Below are 27,614 nucleotides of genomic sequence, written 5' to 3'. Positions count from 1 at the left end.
TTTTTTATATCCTTTTACATACTTTCTTTTCTTATAATGTACTTATTTTTCATTGCAGGCTTTTAGAATCACATATCTGAATTGATTTCAAATAATATGTCCGAAGTACTGCAGCTCTCGAGATTTGAAAGTGGACAGTACCTCTTGGATCTTCTTCATTCTTCTTAGGTTCTCCTAATTTATGACTCGGTAAGTTTACTGGATCCTAAATATCATTCAGTCTTAAATATCATTAGACCATCATTAGACCATCAAAGATCATAAAACAACAGAGAAGACGTAACATCTTAGCATTCTTCTTTTTATACCAAGACCAAGAGAGAGGTTGGGTCTGTTGAAGAAGGCCCTCGTCCGGTTCAAGGTGGATCTAGCTTTTGGACTTGCTCTGTACCTCCTGGTTGTTGATTCTTAATTCTTCATATATTATGGTATCAAGGTAGTTGTAGTGAGTTACTGTTTCTACTGAGATTTGCTTAACGTAAAGGTGACCTTTTCTTGCTAATTATCATGATTTTTGTCTTCTTTACGTTTATAAGTCTATATTATTGGCGTAATTTTGTTTATAGGGAGTTGTAGATCTCCTGAGTTATTCGCCAATACTATGGTCTTCTTCTTCTTCTTCTTCTTGTAATAGGACTATGTCCTGTTTCTTCTGTTACAGTCTTTGCTGCGATCCGGAGCTCCAACTCTCGTACAATCGTTTTTTGGGTCTTCCTATGGGTCGCTTGGTGTTGGGCTTCTGTGTTTTCGCCCAATGCGCCATACGTTCAGGGTCCATCCGATCTACGTGGTCTCTCCACTTGCGTCGTCGCGCTCTTGTCCATCTCACTAAGTCTTGAACGCCTAGCTCTCTCAATGTGTCTTCGTTTCGTATTCTATCTCTGAGTGTGATACCTCTTATGGATCTTAGGGTTTTTATCTCTGTTGTTCTCATTATTTGTTTGGTCTTTGTTGTCTCGGCCCTTGTTTCAGCTGCGTATGTCAGTGCGGGTCTAACACATGTCTTATAAATGCGGACTTTGCTTTCGGTGCTCATATATTTATTCCGTCAGATTATATCCCTCAGGAAACCAGATATTCTTGCTGCTTTCGTTGCCTGCTGTTTTGATTCTTGCTACAGATGCCTGTCGCTAGATATTTCCACACCTAAGTATCTACAATCCATTACCTGTTCGATTATATGGTCGTCCACTACTAATTTACATCTAATTGGGTTCCTGGATATTACCATCGATTGGGTTTTCTCTTTGGATAGTGTCAGGCGTTGAAAGTCATCTTCGTTTTCGGCTATTAAGATTGCATCATCTGCACTGCAATACTATGGTGTGATCTGCATGTCTGGTTTAACCGATACGTGCAAAGCTTTTCTGAATATTCTTTCAGAGTATATAGTGAACAGTAAAGGAGAGAAAACAAATAAAGCACTCATATATTATATGTAATAGATATTTTCTCCTTTGCTAGAGTCTCTTTACTTATATTTAAGAAAAAATGGCCATATTGGCCAAAGCTTTCTGAGCCTTTACTTTCTCTACGTGACTACCAGATCCATTTTCCGTTGTTTAGTGTTATGAATATATCTTTTGGATAAATTTTTCTGTACCTATGTTTATTATGCATTGACTTGGCGTCGTTTGTCTTTGGGTTTCAATCCTGATCAGAGGATTTGTATCTATCGGTTATGTTGACAATGGTTCTATTTACGAGAACAGATCTTGCTGCTAGATATTCCTCTTCTTTCCGAGTTTGGAACCGGAACTTGTAGTTTTTACTAATATTAATCCACGCACAAACTAATTTTTGATGGAAGCAAATATAACTTTCATAATTTTCTCCACTTATTCAAAAGCTATGTCAGACGGTTCAAACGGTTTAAGACAAGCGTTGACATGCATACATTAATAAATTTTATGCTACATCTAATCTCTTATCTTTCTAACTGGAACTTAGAACTCTTCCAGCATACATATTTACCGAGCCAACTAGTTCACATTCATCAACTTCATCCACATATTTCTTTTTCTACTATACTAACTGTTGTTACTTTGACTGAAAACCGCGATTCTTACGATTTATACGGATTAACCTAGAATTGTAAAAGATTCGACTCACTGTGTCAAACTAGATCCGTCACACCCATCGCTATCAGCAGTTTCATACGAAAGTGGGATTAACCCCAAAACGAAAGTTCTTATCGCGTTTTATCAAAAATGTAAACTAGGTATAGCCTAAAGACTGGCTACTAATCGGGTTATTTATTGTTGAATATATAGGGGGCATTATTTTGATGAGCGTGATTTCATTTGACATGCCATAATGTTAGAAAAGTGAGAATTTACAAGATAAGTGAATTTAACAAAGTGTTTACGAAATTTACATAACTATATGCAGAGAGAGGTATTTGTATATTTTTTGACATTTTTTCACTAATAAAATGACAATAAATTAAAATCATTATAATATGTATATTCGAATTAAAATAAAAATTGAAAGGGAGGTGTCTTTCATTTCCTTTTGTCTTATTTATATGTAGTTTTTATGGTTTTTAATATTAGAAATATTTTGATACATATTTCTGTGTTGAAATATTCATTTAAAATAAAAACTAAGGAAATGGTAGCCAACAATCTATGTCACGAGAAGACGATCAATAGAGTGGTTATAAAAATAAGCAAACTGTGAGCCTGATCCATGCAAAATAAAGGTAAGTCACATTTGCAGTAAATATGAGAAGTACGCGACTCAACTTCAATATCTTAACTTACTGCTAAGAGAGAGAAAGACAAGGATGAACGAACAGTATTCAATCACGATATAAAGACACAGAAGATAAGATAATGCGCATGTTGGGCGGAATCAATGACGGCAGCAACAGAGTTATCTCGAATTCTTTATGTAACTTTTAAGAATCGCATTCTTTCGTGTCTCCAACGTCTACCGTGGTTTTCTTTAAATATTTTGAATTTACTGTATAGGGTTGTGATATTTATTTATAACGTTGTGAATATTTCCGTTAAAAGCCAATAAATGAACGTAAAATACGGCGATACCGTATCATTTTCAGGGTCAACTCCCTAATTGCATGAAAATTTGGCTTTAAGTCCTACTCATCCTCCACTTCAAAGTCGAACTTGTGCCGTTGGTTGCTTTTACTTGGGGGGTGAAAGTCACTCCTCGGGGGTGAAAAAATATACGTTTAAAATAAGTCCGGAAACAGATAAACTGACTGACTTTAAGCAACTTTTATTCTTGAGTTTTTTAACTTACATAGGTACTAGGTTAATGCAGTAGTATTAGAGTCATTTGCGACTAAAAATGTTTACTTTTGAACAAAAAAGAACACGTTTTCAGGCGGTTTTCGCAAATACTCAAAAAGTAAGTATTTTATCGAAAAAATGTAGCATACAAAAAAACGGAAAAATGGTATATTATTAGTCTATAGAACCAGTAAAAATAAATTTGTAGCTCATAAAAAAGACGCTCTTATCCTTCAAATCAAATATTTCAACGCTAAACGAAAAACCCATTAAAATTTTTTTAAAGTGTTTACAAAAAGCTTCATTTTTATGTTTTATAAAAGTTATATACGGGTAGGATAGTCAAAGGAACGAATTTTTGAACGTGGAAACAGACGACACTCCAGATTTACCAATTTCTGGACAATTGATCCAAAGGCTGGATTCTAAGAACGAAACAGTTGTGGAAGTTTTCAATGAGATTCAGAATGAAAAAAAAACATTAGTGACCTCGAGTATGATGGCTTGGAGAATTTGGCTGGCTATATCTGCTATAAATTGAAGGACTCCAGTATTCAATCCGAAGATTTTTCAACGTACACGTGGGTTGATCATTTGAGTAAACCATCAGACACTTTTTTGTCGTATTGAGCAACTAGAGGCAATTTTTCGTTCCACAAATGGTGATTCCATTTTGGTAACTAAAAATTATTTAGAAAACTTTATGTCCACAAGTGTAACTGTAGACTGTTCTAATAAAGCGAAGAGGTTATTTTTTAGGTCTCTTTAGGTAAAAGAAAAATTATAAAAACTGCTACATAGTTGCTGTATGTACGTCTATTTCACAACCACAAAATTTGAATAAAGTGCATGGCATGAAAACTGTAAAACTTATTTGTGTCTTTTCCGAGCCAGTCACTTAAATCTGATGAAATACATTATTTAAAAAGTAAACATTATGTTTTTTTAACAATCCATTAAATTTATGGTTTCAATTTTTGGAGTTTCTCTTCCCCTTGGTAAAGATTATATTTTCTAATGTGTAGGCCCATACTCAATTTTTGCCAACTAAAGAAATATAATAATTTTATTAGATATCGATTATATGAATATTTTTATTTTCCGGATCCCAATATAATCGAAACTGGGAACTTTACAAATAACTGAAAATCTATTTAAATGAATGGAATAGTTTAATAATTTTCCTCTAAACTATAAAAATCACTTAGTTTCTTCTACTCATAATTCTTTCATTTTTACTATTCTCAAATTTCATTCGCATTCGTATTACGAACGCATACACGGGATTATGCTTTACTCTGTTGCTGACGTCATGCGCCAATCGGACGAGTTTCCGTAACTAGAATATCAGGGCCTGGTATTCAATCACAGGATGGTAAATAAGACAGAACCAAATGGAATAAAGATAAACCGTATATCCCGTATCCAGCCACAAGGATGCACTTATGGTATATATGGGATACCTTCCCTTTATTCCGCATGCTTGAGAACTATTTCGACAATATGATGAGACAGAGAGACTACAGAATGTTCGCATAAATTTAATAATATGTATTAACATTGTTTTATACTTTAAAAGAGTTTAGAAGATCACAGTAGAGTACCTTGCTACTTCTCAAGCATGCGGAATAAAGGGAAGGTATCCCATATATACCATAAGTGCATCCTTGTGGCTGGATACGTCATATCATAGTAAAGGCCCGGCCCCAGGGGTGGGCGAACTGGGCGGCTGCCCAGGGCGGTAAATTCAGGGGCGGCAAATTTTAGAGGACAGCCAATTTTTGAAATTGAAGAAATAATAACTTATGTTTTTAATATTATAAAAAATCAATATTATGAACAAGAGCGGCAAAAATGCAACTGCAAAAACGAGAATTAAGTAAGTGAAACAATAACAATTGCAAGGTTTGGAATTACAATTCGACGGAAAATTGACAACACCGCCTTATTCTTCATCGCATAAGAATAGTAGGATCAGAACTAAACTAAATTCACTGAAAGTCACTTAAAATTAACTTTACTGGATATGAAAATAGATATAATAAATAGAAACATATGGCTGAAGCTTTCTCCAGCCATGCTAAGTCTCTAGCTAATCTACAGTCACAGAGACAGTGGGTAGAACTAGCAATTAGACTAGAATCGGGCAAAATCATAGATGCGAAGAAACACAAAAAGTTCTAAATTCAGAAACTGGGCATTGGAAAAATGTAATACATCTTATATCAATAAATACAGTTCTTAGCACATCAGTCTCATACAATGAGGGGCGATTCTGATAAACATTTTCATCAAAAGAATGGTAATTTTTTAAGCTTTTTGAGCTCTTTAAAAATTTTGACTCTGTGTTACAAGAGCACATTAGGAGAATAACTAATGGGATTAACAAGCAGCATCACTACTTCGAAAAACGTATTCAAAACGAAATTATTCAGCTCCTCCATGACCAAATCAAAAATAAAATTGTAAACTTTTTGAAATCAGCAAAGTATTATAGCATAATTTTATATTGTATATCTGATATTGCTGGGGTGGAACACATGACTATTGCTGTACATTTTGTCGATTTAGGTTCTTGTTCACAAAGTGTTAAAATTGAAGAACATTTTCTTGGATATGTGCCTGTAGTGGAAACCACTGCCTTGGGAGCTACAGAGTCGCAGAATGAACTGGGAATACCTTTGGAAGATATGAGAGGACAAGGGAATGATAATGGGGTAAGCATGGAAGAGAAGAACTTGGGAGTGCAAAACAGAATTTTGAAAATGAATCCTAGAGCATTTTTTGTCCCATGTTCTAGCCATTCACTTAACTTAGTCGTGAATGATGCTGCTAAAGCCTCACAGTTTGCAGTTTCTTTATTTTCCTTAGTGACAAAATTTACAAGTTTTTCTCAGCACCCATTCATCGTTGGACTATGCTGAAAAATTAAATTTCTAGCTTAACATTGAAACCTTTGTCCGAAACTATATGGGAAAGTAGAATAATTAATGCAATTACTCCCATTAGAGACCAAATTGAAGAAATTTACGATGCTCTTGTAGAAATCACTGTCAATAAAAATAACGATAAAATGTTTGCTCATGAGGCAAGCTGTTTGGCAAATCAAATCCGTGATTTTACTTTTCTTTGCTCTGTGGTAATATGGAATGACATTTTACTTCACATTAACGTAGTCGCATATGCAGAGTATTGATATGGGAACGTATCAAGCTATCAGTTTATTAGAAAAATCGGAAATCCATTTTAAGTCTCTCGGAAGTGATTTAAAATTCCAGGGCTATTTGACAGACGCAAAAGGGCTCATCAAAGTTAGAAAATGAGAATCCGAAAAGGAGGGTGAAGATGAAAGTATGGATCTAGATCCAGAGATACGATATAAAGTTAGCTTCTATTTAAAAATTATAGACAACCGTTAATGCATTAAGTGATATATTTCAGCAAAGTAAGAGCCATGGTGAAATTTTTTAGTTTTTGGGTATACCAATGGGGAGGGGTGGCGGTCGCCGATCTTGCCCAAGGCGGCAAAATCCCTAGGGCCGGGCCTGTCATAGTATGATATCAAGGAAGTATATTTCGACAATATGATGCGACAGAGAGACTACAGAATGTTCGCATGTCGTTAAAATGGGCATCATGGCATCTACAGAAAAATGTAAGCCGATGTGCATTAATACTGCATGTTGAGTGTGTTGAGTAGATAGGGTTGATGAACAAAAAATAATGTTCTTTAATATAACAAAAATGATATTGAAATGTTATCTACAACTTGATGATACAGGTTCTATTTCTATTCTAAACATCTTCAATCAAATATACGAAGCAGGACATGACATATCAGCAGACTGACTACTGTCAACATTTGTAATGATAAGAGATACAGAAAAAAATAAAAGCTAAACAATACAGCGATTACTACACTATCATTTTGATAAGCCATTTACTGAAAATTTTCTTAAAAATACCGCACTCGAGATTTTACAACAAAATAGAGGTTTATTTTTTTTATTTATCGTATGGCATAGATACAATAAGAACACATAATTGAAAAAAGTATATAAAACATTACATGAAGTATCACAAACGAACATCTAATGTATTAATATAATGTAAAACATTTTCGGTCGCATTCAGGAACTCATCGAAAACTCTAGGGTACCGCCTTCGGGGGCATTCCCCAATAATGTGGCGGACGGTCTGCCGTTGCGCACCACAGTCACACTCAGGAGTAAGGGCCTTTCCCCATCTATGCAAGCTGTCAGCACATCTACCGGTACCTGTTCTTATTCTGTTCAGCGCCGTCCATGTATTGCGGGGCAGTTCAAAGCCTGGCGGTTTCTGATCGATACAGGCCATTTGGTGTGATTCCTGTGGTGAGTCGCTCTCCCATTGTCTTCTCCAAGCGTTGGTGAGGTCGAAATGTTCCTGATGTAGGGAGGTGGCCCTTAACAATGGGGGATATCTGGAGCACAGTCTGTTCATTTCGATATCAAGTTTATCATGGTGGATGGGTAGTTGATGTTTAGCCTCGATTTTTCTATATTCTCTGAGAAGAGAATGACTTCTTCTTAGTTTCGGCGGTGGAATGTGACTCAGAATGGGAAGCCAATAGTTCGGTGTTGGTCGAATTGTACCTGAGATCATTCGCATTGTCTGGTTTAATTGGGTGTCAATGATCTTCGTGTGTTTGCTGTTGAGCCATACCGGCGAAGCATATTCAGCCGCCGAGTATACGAGTCCGAGAGCGGATGATCTGAGTACGGAGGCTGAGGACCCCCATGTGGTGCCACATAGCTTTTGGATTATATTATTTCGCGTCTTCAGTTTTTCTGCCGTTCTTTGTAGGTGTTCCTTAAAACTTAAGGTTCTGTCAAGAGTCACTCCAAGATATTTTGGTGTTGAGTTATGAGTGAGTAGTCTGTTTTCAAAGTGAACGAAGAGTGTTTTGTTGGCTTGGGCATTATTCAGATGGAAACAGCACACTTCAGTTTTCGTTGCATTGGGCCGTAGCCTCCATTTGCGAAAATATTCACCCATAACAGCAAGGTCATCCGTCAGTATTGTTTCTGTAACATTCATGATATTATGTCTTGCTGCAATGGCCCAATCGTCAGCGTAGCCAAATTTCTGCGAAGTTGTCCTAGGTAGGTCCGCGATGTATAAATTAAAGAGTAAGGGTGCCAAAACAGATCACAGTGGCAGTCTATTGCTGAACTTCATTTGGACACTTCTTAAGTTGCCCATTGTGACGTGAAAAGGTCTGTCGGTGAGCATGCTATCAATGAGTTCGGTTACCTTTTGCCATGGGATGGCACGGATCAGTTTGCAGATTAGTCCTTGTCTCCAGACGGTGTCGTATGCAGCTGATAGGTCAATGAAAGCAAGTGATGTTTTTGCTTTCTTTGAAAACCTGCTTCAATATGTGTTGTTAGGGATAGGATCTGATCTGTGCAGCTGCGGTTAGGTCTGAACCCTGCTTGCTCAATATATATCACCCCAAATATGTTGTTACTAATTATGTTGTGGACTAAGCGTTCCAACAGTTTATAGACACAGCTCAGCAGTGCAATCGGTCGGTAGTTTTGGGGTTGATCATTTGCTTTCCCTGGTTTTAATATGGCTATAATGGAGGCCTTTTTAAGAGAATGGGGGATTTCTCCTGATTTTAATATATCTGTGTAGAAATCAGCCAGCCATTTCCTAGCATATTTGCCACAATGGAGTAAAAATTCTGGATGTATTTTATCGGAGCCGGGTGCCTTTTCAGACTTAATTTCTGATATTTCTGAGGTAATTTCTTCTGGAGTAAACTCGTCAGAGTATAAAGAAGTAGGCGGGCATGCAGACTTTAGAATTTTTAGTTCTTGTTTTACTTTGGTGGTGTGGTCACGATCTCTAGGTGCCCTTGAGTTTGCTACTCAAGTTAGGTGCTAAAATAGAGGTATAAGTAAGAGAAACACATTTTAGTTTCAAAAACAACCTTGGTACCTACAAGAAAAGCATTATTCAGTTTGCACGTTATGGTTTCATTTCTGTTTATATCTCACAAATTAATATTTTTTCCATCTTTTGCGTTATTTTGCCGGTTATTAGCGCGCTCATCACTGTATATGACGTGGAGTGATGCAAGGGTGTATTTTATCGCCTCTAACTTTTAATATCTAGTCCGAATTAATTTTCAAGTTAGTTTCATATGAAAAGTGGCATTAAAATCATGAAAGTTAACGTCAACATTTTCTGATACGCAGCACGACATGGTACTAATTGTTCCCAGTAAAAAGGAGCTGCGACGACCTAGAAACAGGATGACCAAAACATGTGTTGAATCTGGGCTAGAACTTAATATTTCTATGTCGCAATTTATAGTAGGCATCAAAACGGAGTTACAAAAAATGAAGTATGGAATAAAGTAACAGTCTACAATATCACATATTTTTTCTATATTAACGATAACAGATATAAACAAAGAAATAAGAATACGCATTCAAAATAACAGCACCGCCTTCCATGAGATTATTGTAGAGAATATATTTGAAACACACTCTACACGAACACACTATATGTACAGAAACTTTAAAAATTTAATTTATAGAACCACATCTATGATATTGATTCCACAGTAAAATTAAAACAAAAGAACACAAAAAACAGATTTTGATACCCCTGGAGTCATAATACCACTTTTAAATACATCCACACACTTGCTGTGGCCTGTAAGATCTAGACCAAATATGTCAAGTTTTAAAAAGACAAACATTAAATCTCGGTTAATAACAAATCTAGGTTATAAAATATTTCCAGAATTTTTAGAATATTATTTTAAAATTATACTTATGTAGTTTCAAAATACAACCTGTATAATATATAATATAAGCTGTAAAAGGTTACTGCTACATTTATTTTTTCTCATCATTGTTTAAAATAGAATATTCAAGAAAATATGTATGCAAAATGAATAATAAAAAAACAATTTACCTGGAACGTGTAGGGTGACTTGATGGTCGCAATCTCGTAGTAAATATCCCCGAAATCAGAAGGGGTGGAAATTTCGACTTTAATAGTTTCCACTGGAAAAGCTGCTGGAGCAGGAACGTCAAGTTTATTCGCCGTAGCGCTTTCGTCATCAATTATTGAAGCAATTGATTCGGATTCTTCAAGACTATCTACGTCGTCTGATCGGGCTTGGGGAGTAACGACATCGTTGATTGGAGTGTGGGGAACTTCCTGCCCTGATGACGGCGGCATCGGTGAAGAAGATATCCCCGGCGTTTCGTTATTGTTTCCCGGTTCGTCGCTGTTTTGTTTTCGAATAGTTACCCGAGGCTTCGAAGTGGTTTTGTATTGCCATCTGCCTGGAGATCTGTAATATAGATAGATGCCAAGAATATGTAACGAGTTTTGGTTTCCTGGAGGCAGAATTATGGGAGAAATAAGCTAAAATAGACTGATGATAACATGGAGCTGGTTTGTTTTATAAACTTTATTTACGATAAGGAAAAAATAACAAAATTTGTATTTTTTTAATAACTGTTCGATGTAGGTATGTTTATATTTAATATTGTGATTTTAAGGTTTTTACCAATAAACAGTATTAGCAGTTATGTATGAGGTATATTTACAAAGTAGAACTTTACAGGTCTACTAACTCTTTACATTTTTAATTCATGTTAAATATTAGATATCTTTTAGGCAAAAATAAAGTGATTATGATTTTAATTAAAAAGTTAAATGAGGACATGTTATTATAAAAATGATATCCAACTGAAATTATCATATTTATTCTTCTAACCACTCCCTACCCTCCCCTTAATTTTCATTATTTATTGTTTGTAGTCTTTTTTGGACTCAAATTTTGGCATATCTTTGTGCGAATCAATTTTTGCCTTGATACATTGTCTCTTTAGTGATAGGTCTGGATCCCGCGTATGAAAAAAAGTTGATTAATAGCAAGCTGAAAATTTGTTAATAGCTTAAGGGTGTCTAGTCGAAAAAACTTTGATATATAGGAACATTGGAACAAGGGGAAGTTTTAATTGTGAAACAGGTTAAAAATTGGAAACGGTCAGACCACGAAAACGTCACATGTATTTTGTCCTACAGAACTTCCAACTGATTTTTTACCCTTTCATTAAACTCTCATGCAAATATCAGACTGCTATTTATCACCTGTCATAATTCCTGTCATTTGACATATTCTACGTCTTGCACTCATTATAATTCCCATTTGGGGATTTCCATTTCCTATATATCAAAGTTTGTCCGACTAGACACCCTTAAGCTATTAACAAATTTTCAGCTTGCTATTAATCACCTTTTTTTCATACGCGGGATCCAGACCTATGACCCAATAACCGATGAAGATGCTTCAGTTAAGAGCTTCACGATTCTCTCTACAGATTAGGTGTGACAGGGAAATGCAGCGATGTCAATGATTTTCTCAGGAGATCCGGAAATAATATTTTTTAAATCCCCTACTTTCAAACCTTGAAGTAATGGGGTTCAAGTTATTTTATTGTTTTGCAAGTCAAAAAGATCAACAAAGTCATTCATCTGCGTCAAAATTAATTTGTGAAATAATAAACAGTCGGATGTTAGATGAATCATTATTTACTTTAGATTTTGCTCTCTAATATGCGGGCGAGTGTCATGCAGCATACATAGCAGAAGATTTTCCGGAAATACAGAATAGGCATTTCTGTGAATTACAAGGTCTATAACAATTTTTAATTTTTGATCTAGGTATTGACTACGCTTTATTGTGTGTAAAATATGCTTTGCACCATTCACACATGATGAATTGCATTTGATCTGAAAACATAAAGGAGCATAAACGGTGACAATAAATTTGGTCAGTTTCTTTAAATTCTGATGTTGGATTTTTAGTACTAACATAAAGGCGTAGAATGCTATTCGCCAACTTGAGCCATCGAGAATGACTCAACTTTCCAGGGCTTCGGTTTAATAAATCGACAGAACATTACCCTGTAGAAATTCGGCACGTAAGTCAATTAAACCTACTTCTGGTAACTCACAGTCAATAATGTCATAGTTTACAACCGGCATATTTTCGCACTGCACTATTTGATTTCCTATAGTTCCTGCAATAGCTCTTGGACCTTGACCGTCAAGCTTTTGGAAAAGATACCTTAAAGGCAATTCATTAGCGTGAAGCTGACAGACAAATCTTTCTAAAGGGCGGCCTAACTTTAACTACTCTAGTTGAGAAATTACACCATTCTTTTTTCCCGTTTTTGTCACAGTTCCGTCACATTCTACTACCACTCGTTCTTCTAAATTATACCTATAACTCTCTAAAAATCTCTCACCCGATCGAAAACTAGTTCTGTGATGCCCTTTTTAGGGAATTTTAATAAATATACCTTGTACAAAGGATTTTACTTGTTTTTTGTTTTATCTTTCTTTTCGTCAAAATGTATGGCCTTCAAAGTTTCGGAGGATTTTGCATAAAACCTTTTCTTGATTGGTCTCTTTCTCTTCTCAGTTTGTTTCTGTCTACTGTGTTTTTCGTGTTAGCGTTGGTAACAATTACAATGTCTTGTAGCACTACCGTTGCCATAGCTGCTGCAGATCCGTTCGGTAGTCCATAGTGGTCACAGATTTTGGCAAGGTAGGAAGTTTAAAATAATTTTGTGAACACTGCATTTCTGTACTGATATTGGCATGCGAAGTGGAAGGCAATTCAAGATCTATTTCTGGATCCGTTTCTAGCTTTCGTTTTCTTGATAAATGATCGCAAGACCGCCAGAACCGGGCTTCTGTTAATAATGCCAAACTTTTTTCCTTTTTCAAAAGCCTGTAGAGGGCAGAAGATGTGTTCATTAACATTTTTTGTATTTTGACAACGGCATCCGATTTGGACGTCGAAACGTTAATTTCTACGTGTTTCCGAACTAAGAAATCCAAAGATTTTATTATTTTTAAACATTTATTTGTTTGAAAATGGAGTCTTTTGGGTTTCGACATTTTGTTAATAAAATCATTTTTTTAGTAAAATAATTTTTAGTAAAATAATAATAATAAGTCACAATTATTGTGACTTATTTCCCATTAAAAATAGTTAATTGCAGAAGATGTACTTTTATCCAAAAGTCGTAATAATACTTTCTTATTGTCTTTACTAAAGGTAAATTTTGGGGGGTATTCCAATTCAATTTGTTAATTTTTTTTTAATTTTGTGATTATTACTCAACATTTTTTTTTCGTTTTTCAAAGGCCGATAGAGGGCAGAAGATGTAATTTTATCAAAAAATTGTAATAACACTTTTTTATTGTCGTTACTAAAGGTAACTTTTGGTGGGTATTTCAAATCAATGTGTCAATTTTTTAAAAATTTTGCGATAATCGATCCACCCTAATGGAGAGGATTCTCATGATGAAATTGAAGTGAACAGAGATCTTAGACAAGAAGATCCGCTATCCACGGTGCTTTTTAACTTAGTATTGGAAACAATAATCAGAAATAGCCGAACTAAACATACCGGATCTTCAACAATGAGTATCAATGTTCGACCTTCGTTGATTACCTGACTGTTCTAGCGAAAACAATAAAATACTTAAGACATGTTATGAACAGATTAGAAAAGGTTGAAAAATATTTTGATCTAGAAATAAGCCAGGACAAGTCAAAGTACATGATTTTAGAAGACACAAAAAAGAAGAGGGAGAGCTTATTTGCACATCTAAAAAAGCAAGGAAATATAATTTCGAGAGAGTGGTCCATTTGGCGTATCTCAGGGTTATTATAGATGAGAAAGGTAAGGATGAATGGGAACTTAATGCCAAAGGAAAATAAAAATATGGGAAGCCTAAGACAACTAATAAAATTCAAATATGTATCGATAGAGCCACAGCTAAGGATATGTAAAATGGTTGTAGCAAAGTATGGACAATTAAAAAGCAAATACGGAGAAATTGGAACGATGGGAAAGGAAAATACTCAGAGCTATATATAAAGGCAAGAATACGGAGCAAGTATAATAGTCCAGGGTTACTAGGACCATCTTCTCCCGGTAAGGGTGGTTAACCCTTATCCGAGGGGTGGAATGATTAATAGTCGTATCACTGCTTAAGTTGTTTTACTATACTTGCATGAGTATAAGCTGGTAGCAAGCTACGCGACATCGTCTCGCGGAGTGGAGATGATACTATTTGAATATGAATAATCTTACGTCTAAGAAAGTATAATGACGAATGTGGAATGTGGAATGTGGATTCCCTTACTATGTTTTGATTGTATAAGTATATTTGAAAGTGCCGAGTCAGCGGCGACCCTGAAAGGTGTTTTTAGTAAACACCGACCGTGACTGTATGTATAACTACTCCTCACAATCTAGGTCAATAATATTTATGTAACGAAAGATATTTGTTTATGATAACATTTAAATAATTGAAAGAAATTAACGTAAATAATTAAAGGGTGTTTTAAAAGATATCTAATAAGTACAGATGAATTCTTGTACACAAGGTTGGGTACGACGAACAAACAGGGAATTGTAAGAACTGTATAACGGACCAAGAATCAGTCTCTTCATAAAAGCACAAATAGTGAGATATATGGGACGCGTGATAAGAATCGAAATTAAAAGGATGCCAAGGATGATCCTTAAATGGTGCTCAAACACGAAAAAAAGGAAAGGAAGATCCAGGCAACGATGATTTGATAGCGTACGGGAAGATCTCAGAAATGAGAAAATAATTGATTGGGAAGAAAAAGTAACCAACAGGATGAATGGAGGAAAATAGTAAGTCAATTTAGTATGCAAGGAGCATGATATCAATTTTTTAATTATACCCTAAATTCCCATAAGATATGCAGTGCACGTAAACAAAGATTATAATATTTGTTAAAGGTGTAAAAAAGAAATCTACTGGTTTCATAGTAACAGTATATTATTAACGCCACGTTATCACTTTGTCGCTTTTCTCGATGATTATATTTATTATTGCATTATATTAAACAGAATACAATGGGAGGGTCACGTACTAAGATCAAGTGACGAAAGACTCCTAAACGCCACATTCTGGGAAAGGCCCGATGGAAAAAGGTCAGTTGGTCGCCCAAGAAAAAAATGGAAGGACGCAGTAGCAAGCGATCTACGCAAAATGGGAGTACAGCAATGGGAAATAGCTGCTCAGGACCGACAACAATGGAGGGAAATAGTAAACGCGGCCAAGACTCACATAGAGTTGTAGAGCCAAATGATGATGATTGCATTATATTAATTATATTTTTAGCTATAGGCCTACAAGACTTGTCCAGCTTTTTAAATAAATTAAATCATTAGGTACCCTAGCCTTCTAAGTGGTTTTGTATTGCCATCTGCCTGGAAGTCTGTTATATAGATAGATGCCAAGAATATGTAGGTAACTGAGTTTTGGTTTCCTGGAGGCAGAATTATGGGAGAAATAAGATAAAATAGACTATTGATAAAATGGCGCTAGTTTGTGTTTTAAACTTTATTTACGATAAGTAAAAAATAACGAAAGTTGTACATATTTTTCAATAACTGTTCGATGTATTTTCATATTTAATATTGCTCTATTAAGATTATTACCAATAAACATTATTAGCAGTCATGTATTAAGTATGTATATGCAATGTACTAGAACCATAAATAACTATTTAAATTTTTAGTTCATATTAAAAATAAAAAATATAAAAAAAAATTTTAGGAAACGCTTTTCTTTAGTTACGAGTGACTAAAATTAAAAATATAAAAAAATCAACTAAAAAGCAAAAAATAAAAAAAATTGAAAAAATCCAACACATTTGTCAAAGAAAAGCGTGGCGCGTCTTCATCGAAAAAACGGTTTTCGCCCCACGCTTTTCTTTAACGATTGTGTTGGACTTTTCAATTTTTTTTATTTTTTGCTTTTTAGTTGATTTTTTTATATTTTTAATTTTAGTCACTCGTAACTGAAGAAAAGCGTTTCCTAAAAATTTTTTTTTATATTTTTTATTTTTTACTTTTTAGTCTTACACTTTTCAAACATTAAAATATATCGTCACGTTTATTAAAATATGTATAAAACATATGATGTACTAACATGAAAAGTAGTCGGAATCGGCAAAAATTTGAAACTTTATTGTTTATATATGAAGCATAACGTAAATAATTACCGTAAAAAGTGAAATTATGTATAGTTCATATCATTAGCTGCAATCCGTAAAAGTTTCAAGTTTTTACATTGTAAAAAACAAGAGAATTTAAGCATTTTCCATTAAAATCGTATTTTTTTTATTTAAACAATTATTAAACATAACAAAAAATTTTTTTATGACTATTCGTGTATTGTTCCCGCGAATGCATATGTCTGCAAATTTTCATTCATTTGCATTGGAGAAAAGGCAGTCAAATTAACGTCAGAAGATTTGACGCAAACTATTGAACTAAATAAAAGCGTTTAATAAGATATGAATTAGTCAAAATAGAGTTTTTCCTGAGCAGAAAGGAAATATGTAGTAGTAGTAGGTAGACATAACTGAATTAAAAATGTATACATAGAAAGCTTATTCGGTGGAAATTAAACATGCGTTAATTATGAAGTGCCACTTGGAAAAGAAATTGTACCTGTTCGGGAAAAGTTGAAAAAAATTGTACTTGAAGTTTTGGGGCCAATTTTAACGAGATACAATTTCAGCAAAATGGAGCTCCATGTTATTTTGGTGGAAATGGTCGGCGTTATTTAAAACAGATATTATCCAGACTAAGGATTGGTAGACTAGGGTAATATTGAATGGCCTCCTGGTCCTTTCGAATCCTAAAGATTATACTTATGGGTGATATTTGAGAAGTAGAAGTTCTAAATAAACCAGCTAGTCTTAAAAAGCTCAGACATCGACGAATCCATATTAATTTCTAGAGAAACATAGAGCGTACCCATTCTACCATCGATTAGGATACTGTAAAATTCAATACTGTGAACATTTTCAACACTTGATTAAGTAAGCATTAATTTAGCATTGTAGTAAATTTTTTTGCACGATTGATCATTTTTGACTATTTACCGTGACAGATTTTACGTCAGTAGGTGACATTTACTAGCAACTCGACGGTAAGTAATCCAACTCGACGGTAAGTACTCCAACTCGACGGTAAGTAATTCACTTACCGTCGAGTTAAAAAATCTCTTAATTTTAATTTATTTTTTGAACGAATAAAGAAAACTAACGAATTATTTATTAATATTGAAACTTATGGTACAATTTGTTAAATTATTTTGCAGAATTTCTAAATATAGAATTTTATCGTCTGGTTTATTAACGACTGTAAAAGTACGCTGGATGTTCGTTTTTGTATTGGGTACTTTTACAATCATTAAACCATCGGTTTGTTGGATGTCATTCATAGTAATATTATATAATTCTTCTCTTCTACAGGCACCAGATATTCCCAATAACATTGCGACCTACAAATTATGAAAAAATCTTCATTAGAGTATTTCTTTTACCTAAACTAGCTTATTAATATTACCTTGTGAACTAGAAATTCTTCATCCGGTGCTTCCATCAGAAATTTTTCAAATTGCTCCCGTGTAAAAATGCTCGCTTTCTTAGGCCTATAGCCAACATTTTTTCTCTTCAAATACGCGATCAAAGTTGAAAACTTGGAAATATCAATGCCATCATAAAGAAAAACGGTGGATTTAATCATTGAATATTCTGCCCAGAGGCTTCCAGGAGCTTTCAACTGCATATGTCTTTGAACGAAATATGCCAATAGAATCTTTTCTTCGATTCTTAAATTCTTGCCTTCGCACCATTTTTTAAAACTTTGGTAGGAATTTTGATAACGGATTTTGGATTTTTCGGGAATAATTGCGGAACACCCTTCTTCCCAAGCCCGTTCAATTTCTTCAAATTCGCTTTCGCTCATATTTTAATTTATAATAATCAAAATTGTACTTAAAATCATTGACAACTAAATAAAAACTCAATTCTCCATTGTTGTTATGCACCCTAGTTACTACCTAACAATCAAAGTATCTATCTTGATAAAATGAATGAAACTAGTCAATATGACGAAAATGTTTAATTTTATAATTTATAATGGTATCAATCGTGCAAAAAACGTTATAAGCATGTCGAACGTTAAGGGTAACCGATCTCAGACAATAATTGGAGTCATCGCTCCGCTCCTCCTCCAAACAATTGTCTTCGATCGGTATAAAACCCTTACCGTTCTCAATACCTAATATACTATTAATTATTATGTTCAAATTTAGTTGTACATAGTTTTAATCAAAAAATGTATTGAGATGGTGAATTGGTGATTTCAACAAAGGTACAAAATACAGAATCGTGTATTTAAAACAATAAAAAGGGGATATGATATCGGAAAGCTGGTAAACCTGGGAACGGTAATAGTATATTAAGTATTGAGAACGGTAAGGGTTTTATACCGATCGAAGACAATTGTTTGGAGGAGCAGCGGAGCGACGACTCCAATTATTGTCTGAGATCGGTTACCCTTAACGTTCGACATGCTTATAACGTTTTTTGTACGATTGATACCATTATAAATTAAAAAATTAAATATTTTCGTCATATTGACTAGTTTCATTCATTTTATCAAGATAGATACTTTGGTTGTTAGGTAGCAACTAGGGTGCATAACAACAATGGAGAATGGAGTTTTTATTTAGTTGTCAATAATTTTAAGTACAATTTTGATTATTATAAATTAAAATTAAGAGATTTTTTAACTCGACGGTAAGTGAATTACTTACCGTCGAGTTGGAGTACTTACCGTCGAGTTAGATTACTTACCGTCGAGTTGCTAGTAAATGTCACCTACTGACGTAAAATCTGTCACGGTAAACAGTCAAAAATGATCAATCGTGCAAAAAAGTATTAAAATTCAAATATTCGTATTGCAAAATACGTGCCTCCCTGTATTATTATAATTGGGATCATCAATTTAAGGAATAATTAGGCAGTTTTAGACTTTTGGTTCACTCTGTATAATTACCATTTCAAAAACTTAACCTACGTCATCAACATAATTGACAAATAGAAAATATTTGCGCTCTTTATTTTCATGTGCAATAGATGTTTATTAGTGCTTTATTTTTCACCTAGCAACAAAGACTTAAATTGTAAATCACATTTTCTTTTTACACAGCAGAACATACACCAACTCTATTTTCCAGTTATAGCCATAAGCTTATAATAGACCCTCACTGCCATCTCTTGGGAGATATACGGCTCAGATAAATAAAGTTTCAACTTTGAAGACAGAAAAGGGAGGCAATTTGTAAACACAAGACTCTCCTGAAGGACGTCGCGATAGGATGAATGAGATCGCAGATAGGAAGGTTAGAGTTTCTTGTTGGAAACTTACGCTATTGTTTCTCCAAAATTTGGAGCGGTTCGTTTCTAACAATGTAAACTGCAGACAATAAAAATGAACGGCGACAACCACAAAGTTTTTAGTGTGACTAGGAAGTGCAGATAGTTTAAATGAGTTAAACTTGCAAGAGAGCAGTCGTAAGTGTGAGGTTTATTAGAGATTTAGTAAAGATTATTGACTCAACATCATGTATAATAATAAGTATCAAAATCTCAACCAAGGGCTTAGTTTAAATCATATATGACTAATTTTGGTAAAATTATGCTGAGGGAGTGAATTTCTTTTTGGTCTCAATGCTGAACTCTTAAAAAAATGTTTATCTTTAATGAAAAACCTGGCGTGTACAACGTGTAGTTTGTATTTGCTCTAATATCTGAGATTTTTCGGTCCTAAAATTTATGTAAAACTAGGGTATTCACAAGGAAAAAACTGTGTGTCGGTGTAGATAGGGATGGCGGTTTTTGACAAAACACGGGTTTTCGGTTATACCGGTCTTTTTTGCTTACGGTTTAACCTGGCAGTTATAACCGGCCAAAAAAACCGGTTTTTGGAAAAACCGGTTTTCGGTTTTTTTAATCCAATAGGTTACAAAGTTACATTTACAATACACTTTAGTTTGCGATACTCCATTCGACTCGATATCAATATGATCAAAATTAGTACTATCGAAAGAACATGTATTACTTTTAACACGTTTGTATATTTGTAGAATAGTTACATTTTAACTCATTTAATACTTCCTGTATGAGTGTATCGTTTTGAAAACGTAGCGAAAGTATTGGAGATTCGTATTCGTAATTAGTAATTCGATATTCATAGTCAGAGCATTATTTTTGGTAATCAGAAAAAGTCATTCACCCACTTTCAATGTCAAGAGTTAAGTGTGAAAAATAGATGATGTTTGCGTCTAATTCAACCAGATCACTTCTTATGTAAATATTATGATTACAAATACCTTTTCAAGGAAATATTATAATAAAACTTAATAATTGTTTCTGGCTGATGTGAGATTGCACTTTAAGTTTGCTTCTATATTTTATAAAATAAAATAAAATTTGAATTATGGTTTTGTTTGGAATAATTACTTGAGAATAATAATTATGATTGGGATCCAAAATAATACCTAATCTAATCCTAATCACCGTAAAAAACCTAATAATCGGTTTTTACTTTAAAAAGAAAAAACCGGTTATAACCGGGACAAAAAAACAACCGGTAAAACCGGTTATTGCGAAGTAAAAAAAACCGGTTTTAGGTTTAAACCGGTAGGTTTTTCGAATCCCTAGTAGAGTGGAGCTCAAATTTTATGTTATAGTGTGGTATAACTAGACCCAAACCCAGACATCCAAAGTGAAAGTTATCCTCCAACACCAAATTGTTCTATATGGTCCACATAATGTTCAAAAAAAAGTCACACCATTTTGAGCGTCGGGTTTGGGGGGGTGAGGGGGAGAAATCGGTAAATTCGTAGTTTTTTAGATTTTTCGTCAATATTTCTAAAACTATGCGGTTTAGCATGAACAACCTTCTATATAAAAATGTTCTACATTAAATTTGAAATAAAAAAGGTCCTATGCATAATCCTTCTAAAATGAACGGTTCAAAAGTTACGGAGGTAATATAGTATAATTGGTCCAAAAAAGGCCTAACCCAGACATCCAAAGTAAAAGTTTTCCTTCGACACCAAATTGTTCTATATTGTCCACATATTGTTCAGTAAATAGTTACACCATTTTCAGCGTCAGGTTTGGGGGGAGATGGGGGAGAAGTCGGTAAATTAGTATTTTTTTACGTTTTTCGTCAATATTTCTAAAACTATACTTTAGCGTAAACAATGTTCTATACAAAAATGTTCTACGTAAAATTTAAAACAAAAAAGGTCCGATACATAATTGTTATAAAATCAACGGTTCCAGAGTTACGGAGGGTAAAACTGGAGGTTTTCGATACTTTTTATATTCTTTGGGCAATTTATAGAAATTTTCTTTAACAAGATTGTGTTTTGTAAATAAAATTTGCTATTTCAGTGGCCGATGATATGTTAGTGATAAGCCCTTAAAAAACGTCAACCTCAACACCCAAAATCATCATCTAATTGCCCATGTAATATAAAAAGTATCGAAAACCTCCACTTTTGACCCTCCGTAACTCTGGAACCGTTGATTTTATAGCAATTATGTATACAACCTTTTTTGTTTTAAATTGTATGTAAAACATTTTTGTATAGACCAGTGTTTACGTTAAAGCATAGTTTTAGAAATATTGATGAAAAACATAAAAAAACTACTAGTTTACCGAATTCCCCCCCATCTCCCCCCCAAACCGGACGCTCAAAATGGTGTAACTTTTTACTGAACAATATATGGACCATATATAACAATTTGGTGTTGGAGGAAAACTTTTACTTTAGATATCTTGGTTAGGCCTTTTTGGACCAATTATAAATTATACTACCTCCGTAACTTTGGAATCGTTCATCTTAGAAGGATTATGCATGGGACCTTTTTTATTGCAAATTTAATGTAGAACATTTTTGTATAGAAGGTTGTTCATGCTAAACCGCATAGTTTTAGAAATATTGAAGAAAAACCAAAAAACTACGAATTTACCGAATTCTCCCCCCTCTCCCCCCTCCCAAACCCGACGCTCAAAATGGTGTGACTTTTTTCTGAACATTACTTGGACCATATGGAACAATTTGGTGTTGGAGGATAACTTTCACTTTGGATGTCTGGGTTATGCCATTATTTGGATCAATTATATCATACTATTAGAGATGCTAAAAGACACTTAGCCAGAATAAACAAACTGCCAAAAGATGTGGTTTTTCTCAATCAGTAAGAAAGGGTACATTTTTCTAAGTGGCTCGATTGCCGTAGAAAAAATAGGTCTTTTAATGGAGATGATATTTCAAATGGTTCCTCTTAGGTAAGACGCTGCTCGGCGTGAGTTAAAAATTTCATCCAGGTCTGTAGTTCACTGGCACTCCTTCTGCTGAGAAGTTTTTCTATGTTTTCTTAATAACAACTCAAAGAAATTGGACGACAAGGGGATCATCGTGGAAATAGTTAAAGCAAAATTCAGTACGAGAAAGCACATCACCAGTGGTTCTTTGGTGAATTCGAAAGGAAAACCAAAAAATGCTTTCTAGTGGCCGTAGGAACCTGAGATACCGATATTTTAGTGGGAATGGATTACCCTGAGGATAAACGTTTACAGTTTATTCAGTCGGAAATCTTATAATAGTTTGGCTCATGAATTATTTCACAATCAAAGCGTAAATCATTCGAAACAATTTGTAAATCTTGAAACAGGTACCAACACAAACAACGTTTAAATAATGTGGAGGGAAGTGAGATCTACCATTCCAAATACTACATAAAGTAAGATCACTTCGTAGGTCATGTTGGCGAATTTTATTTGAAGAGAAAATTTCCCAAATTTTGTAAACACAAGACTCTGCTGAAGGACGTGGCAATAGGATGAATGAGATCGCAGATAGGAAGGTTAGAGCTTCTTGTTGGAAACTTACGCTATTGTTTCTCCAACATTTGGACCGGTACGTTTCTAACAATCTTAAATGCAGACAATAAAAATGAACGGCGATAGCCACAAAGTTCTTATTGTGACCAGGAAGTGCAGATAGTTTAAATGAGTTTAAACTTGCAAGAGAGCAGTCATAAGTGTGAAGTTTATTAAAGATTTGTAAAGATTACTGACTCAACATCAGATGTAATTAGAAACTTAGTAACATAATCTTAACCACACGCTTTGTCTAAAAAACATATTTTTTTATTTTTTATGATATTTTTTTATGATATATTATGATATATTACTATTTTTTTAAAATAGTATGTAATGCTTTGAGTTACATAATTTTATTACCATCAAAATTTCTGTCAATATTCACCTAATATATTGTTTTATTACTCTATGTTTTGTTGTATTTTAATTAAATATTCTACAAAAATCAAAATAATTTGGTTGAATTCAGAACTGTCAAAAGTGTAAACCGTTTAGTTCGTCGATCTTCCCACATATTGCATGTGCCTCCGTGGGTAAAAGTGTAAGATGAATGAATTACAATACTAACTACGCAAACATAAGCGGGTTCGAACCCCAATAGAAACTTTTATTTTTTTATTTTTTTTTGTACATTTTATTATTGTAAGTATATTTATTATATAATTTTTTTTTCAGAAAATACGTATTTAGTTAAAAATTTTTCCGACAATTATTGTTCAAAAATCATTTATGGCATTTTTCAATGTGTTTGTGTGTGTTTTATTCTTTTATTTTTTTAATATTTGGTACTGTTTTAATAAAAAAATTTGAAAAGTAGTAATTTTTAAAATTTGTTTAATATTTAAATAGACTATAAATAAACTGTTTAAAGTAGGTATATTAATTTCGTTGAAATTATGTAATAGAAGTATAACTTCTTACGTGCGTACAAAGTACACACACACATTCTTTTTTAGGTATTGTTGTATTTTTGTGCTTTTTATTATCTTCTTTCTACTTCAATTGTCTATTCTTCTTTTTGCTTCATTTGTTTTGTTCTCTTTACTAGCTTTAATTATTTGACCCAGGTATATGTATTCGTCAACAACCTCAATATTTACATTATTTATCTTTATATTTATTATGTCATTTGTATTTTTCATAATTATTGTTTTACTCATGTTCATTTTTAATCCTATCTTCTCTGATGCTTGTGCTAGTTGAGTCAGCATTGTGGATAGTTCTGCTTGGTTGGTTGTAATAAGAACAACATCATCGCAATATCAGAGATGATTGAATTTCTTTCCTTTTATGTTGATAACCATGTCATCCCGTTCCAGTTCTTTAAAGACGTCTTCCAAAGCTAAGGTGAAGAGTTTTGTGGATATTACATCTCCCTGTCTTACGCCTCTACGGATTGCTATGGGATTAGTTTTGTTTGTTTTATTTTACCATTCGACTGTCATAGTTGCTGTTTTATAGATGTTTTGTATAGGAGTTGCCTGTACCTGGAGTCTATTCTGCTGTTATTTAGAGCATTTTCTATCGCCAATATCTCGACACTATCGAACGCTTTTTCATAGTCCACAAAGGCTAAACATAAATCTAGGTTATATTCGTTTGCCTTCTTTATTAATGTTTTCATAGTGAGGAGATGATCTATGGTACTAAACCCTTTTTACGAATGAATTACCGAATACGAAATTCTAAATAACCGTAGGAACACAAAACACACCTCTCCCTGAATTTGTTCTGTTAAACTGTATGTTTTCAATACTCAAATAGTTGAGGCGATCAAAGGGTTGATAAGGAGTCCTGGGGGTGGTTAAGGTTGCCGAAGCCTTGGCCACACAAAAAGCCTTGGGAGATGCTCACAGTATCAGGAGAAAAATCAACAAATCCTACTTCCACGTCCTTGTCGTGATTGCTGGGCAATGCATAGCGTACAATGGGTGTGCGTTATGTAGCAGACGGAAGAGGGTGAAAGGCGAATTTCCAGCGCCTGAAAAAATGGAATATCTCGGCTAAGGGAAAAAACCCTAACAGAAAATTCTAGCCCTCCAGGTTGGGGGTTGGGCGATGGGCTAACAACTCATTCCCGTAAAATACTAAAGTTGTTACAAATCCACGCGCTATGCCTCGGATCCAGGATGGAACTTACGGAAAACGAAACAGGCTACGGAAACGGACGATGATTTTCGGAACATGGAATATTCAAGGAATCTCTACAAAACATAATATTTTTGAAGAACTAAAAATGAATCGCATAGATATCTGCGCTCTGACAGAAACAAAAAAGAAAGGAACTGGAATGGAACAAAAGGAAAACTACATTCATATCTACAGCGGAGTGAAGAAGGAGAACAGAGCAAAGTCAGGAGTATCATTTGCAATACGCAAGAAATATAAGAAAAGTATAAAAGATTGGGAATACGTAAATGAACGAATTTTAAGAGTAGGTCTAAAACTCTATAACAGAGAATTAGAAATATTTGTTGTATATGCTCCTACCGATGATTCAAACCAGGATGTAAAAGATAAATTTGAGGAAAGCCTAGCGGACACCATCTCAAAAATCAGCAACCGAAAAGAGATTATCATGATGGGCGACTTCAATGCCAGAACTGGGTCAAAGATCAATGACGACATTGTGGGAAGATTTGGCGAAGAAACTGTTAACAACAACGGAACAAGACTTGTGGGACTATGTGAAGCGTATTCCTTACGGATAACGAATGGATTTTTTCAACACAGATCCATCCATAAATACACATGGACGCAGCCAACCCGACAATTGAAATCGATTATAGATTACGTCATCATGAAGCAGAAATCATCAATTGTGACGAAAGATGTACGAGTCTATAGAGGTGCAGAATGTGGAACTGACCACTTTTTACTCAGAGCAGATCTATACTTTCCATATATCTTGAACAACAAAATTGAAGAGACCCAGGAAGAGATTACAGAAGAACACCCTCCTCAGTACAAATACAACATCGACGCACTGAAAGATAATTCAATCTCCTTTCTTTTTAAATTAAGACTGAGCCAAAAGATAACCAATACACAGTTTAATACAAGAACAGCAGATGAAAAATATGATCGGCTAAAAAAGTGCTTACATGAAGCTGCATTCGAAGCGTTAGGGGAAAAATCCTCAAATAACACTAATCACCCTTGGTTTACAGATTCTTTAAAAGAAAAGACGAGGGAAAAAAAAGAAGCATATCAAAAATGGCTCAGTACCAATTGCTCAGAAGACCGAAAAACCTACGCAAGAATAAGAATGGAAACAAAAAAAGAAGTGATTAAAACCAAAGAAAATATGTGGCTGAAGAAATGTGAAGAAATAGACACTCTTATGGGAGGAACAAAAAGCAGAGAAGCTTGGAGAACAATATCAAATACAAGACAAAACGTACAAGAAAGATGCCAGATATCCCTTATAAGTGTAAACGAGTGGGAAACATACTTTAGAAACCTATTGCAAGAGAATAGACAGGAATATGTAAGGCAAACCATCATCGCCCCAAACAACCTGGAACAACTAGAAGATATAACTATTCGAGAACTAGAACTAACGTTAAGAGAAATGAAAAACAATAAAGCTCCTGGTCCCGGAGGTATTCCAATTGAACTCATTAAGCACAGCACGACACAGGCAAAAGAAATTTTAGTTGAAATATTCAACGGATGCCTTTCAGGCAATAGTGGCGTGCCCTCTGAGTGGAAAAACTCCATAACTACCCCTATATACAAAAAGGGTGGTAGAAAAAATTGTAATAATTACAGAGGCATTAGTGTGACCAGCTCAGTTGGAAGACTGTACGGACGAATAATAAAGAAACGGATAGAAAAGGAGTGGCAAGATTCCGAAGAACAAAGTGGATTTAGGGCAGGTAGATCATGCACAGATAACATTTTCTGCATAAGGCAATTACTAGAAAAACGTTCTGCTAGAAATCTAGAAACTCACATGGTATTTGTAGACTTAAAAAAAGCATACGATACCGTTCCCAGAGGAAAAATGTTTGAGGTATTACAACAAACCACTTTAAATAGAAAATACATCCAAACAATAAAAGATCTCTATGCTAATGCAACAACAGCAATTAAAATTGGAACGAAACTTTCAAATACCTTTGAAACTTCGAAAGGCCTTTTGCAGGGATGCTGTCTGTCGCCCACTTTATTTAAAATTTACCTTACACATGTGTTAAAATATTGGACTAGGAAATGCCAAACAATGGGGATACCAGTAGGAGATTCTTATTTGTATACGTTGCTATTTGCTGACGACCAAGTTGTGATTGCTGCTGATAAAGATGACGCCAGTTACATGATTAGAAAATTGAAAGAGGAGTACCAAAAATGGGGTTTGGAAATGAGCATGGAGAAAACTGAATACCTTGTAGTCGGAGGTGATACTGAAGACTTAGAATTAGAAGGGGAATACATAAAAGGATGTGATGAATTT

At 34.4% G+C, this 27,614-nt stretch overlaps 1 protein-coding gene across 1 annotated transcript in view; it reads right to left on the bottom strand.

The window, feature by feature from the left end:
• The window catches only part of LOC114339971 (uncharacterized), a 1,137,809-nt gene that overhangs the window by 75,394 nt on the left and 1,034,801 nt on the right, over positions 1–27,614 (bottom strand). Inside the window, exon 15 of the mRNA XM_050651968.1 lies at positions 10,233–10,617. Coding sequence (XP_050507925.1) covers positions 10,233–10,617 — 385 coding nt within the window. The remainder of the gene's footprint in view (positions 1–10,232; positions 10,618–27,614) is intronic.

Source organism: Diabrotica virgifera, chromosome 5 (assembly GCF_917563875.1).
Source record: "Diabrotica virgifera virgifera chromosome 5, PGI_DIABVI_V3a".
Classification (NCBI taxonomy): Eukaryota; Metazoa; Arthropoda; class Insecta; order Coleoptera; family Chrysomelidae; genus Diabrotica; species Diabrotica virgifera.
The sequence above is the reverse complement of the archived record's forward strand: the minus strand, read 5'-3'. Positions and strand labels throughout refer to the sequence as shown.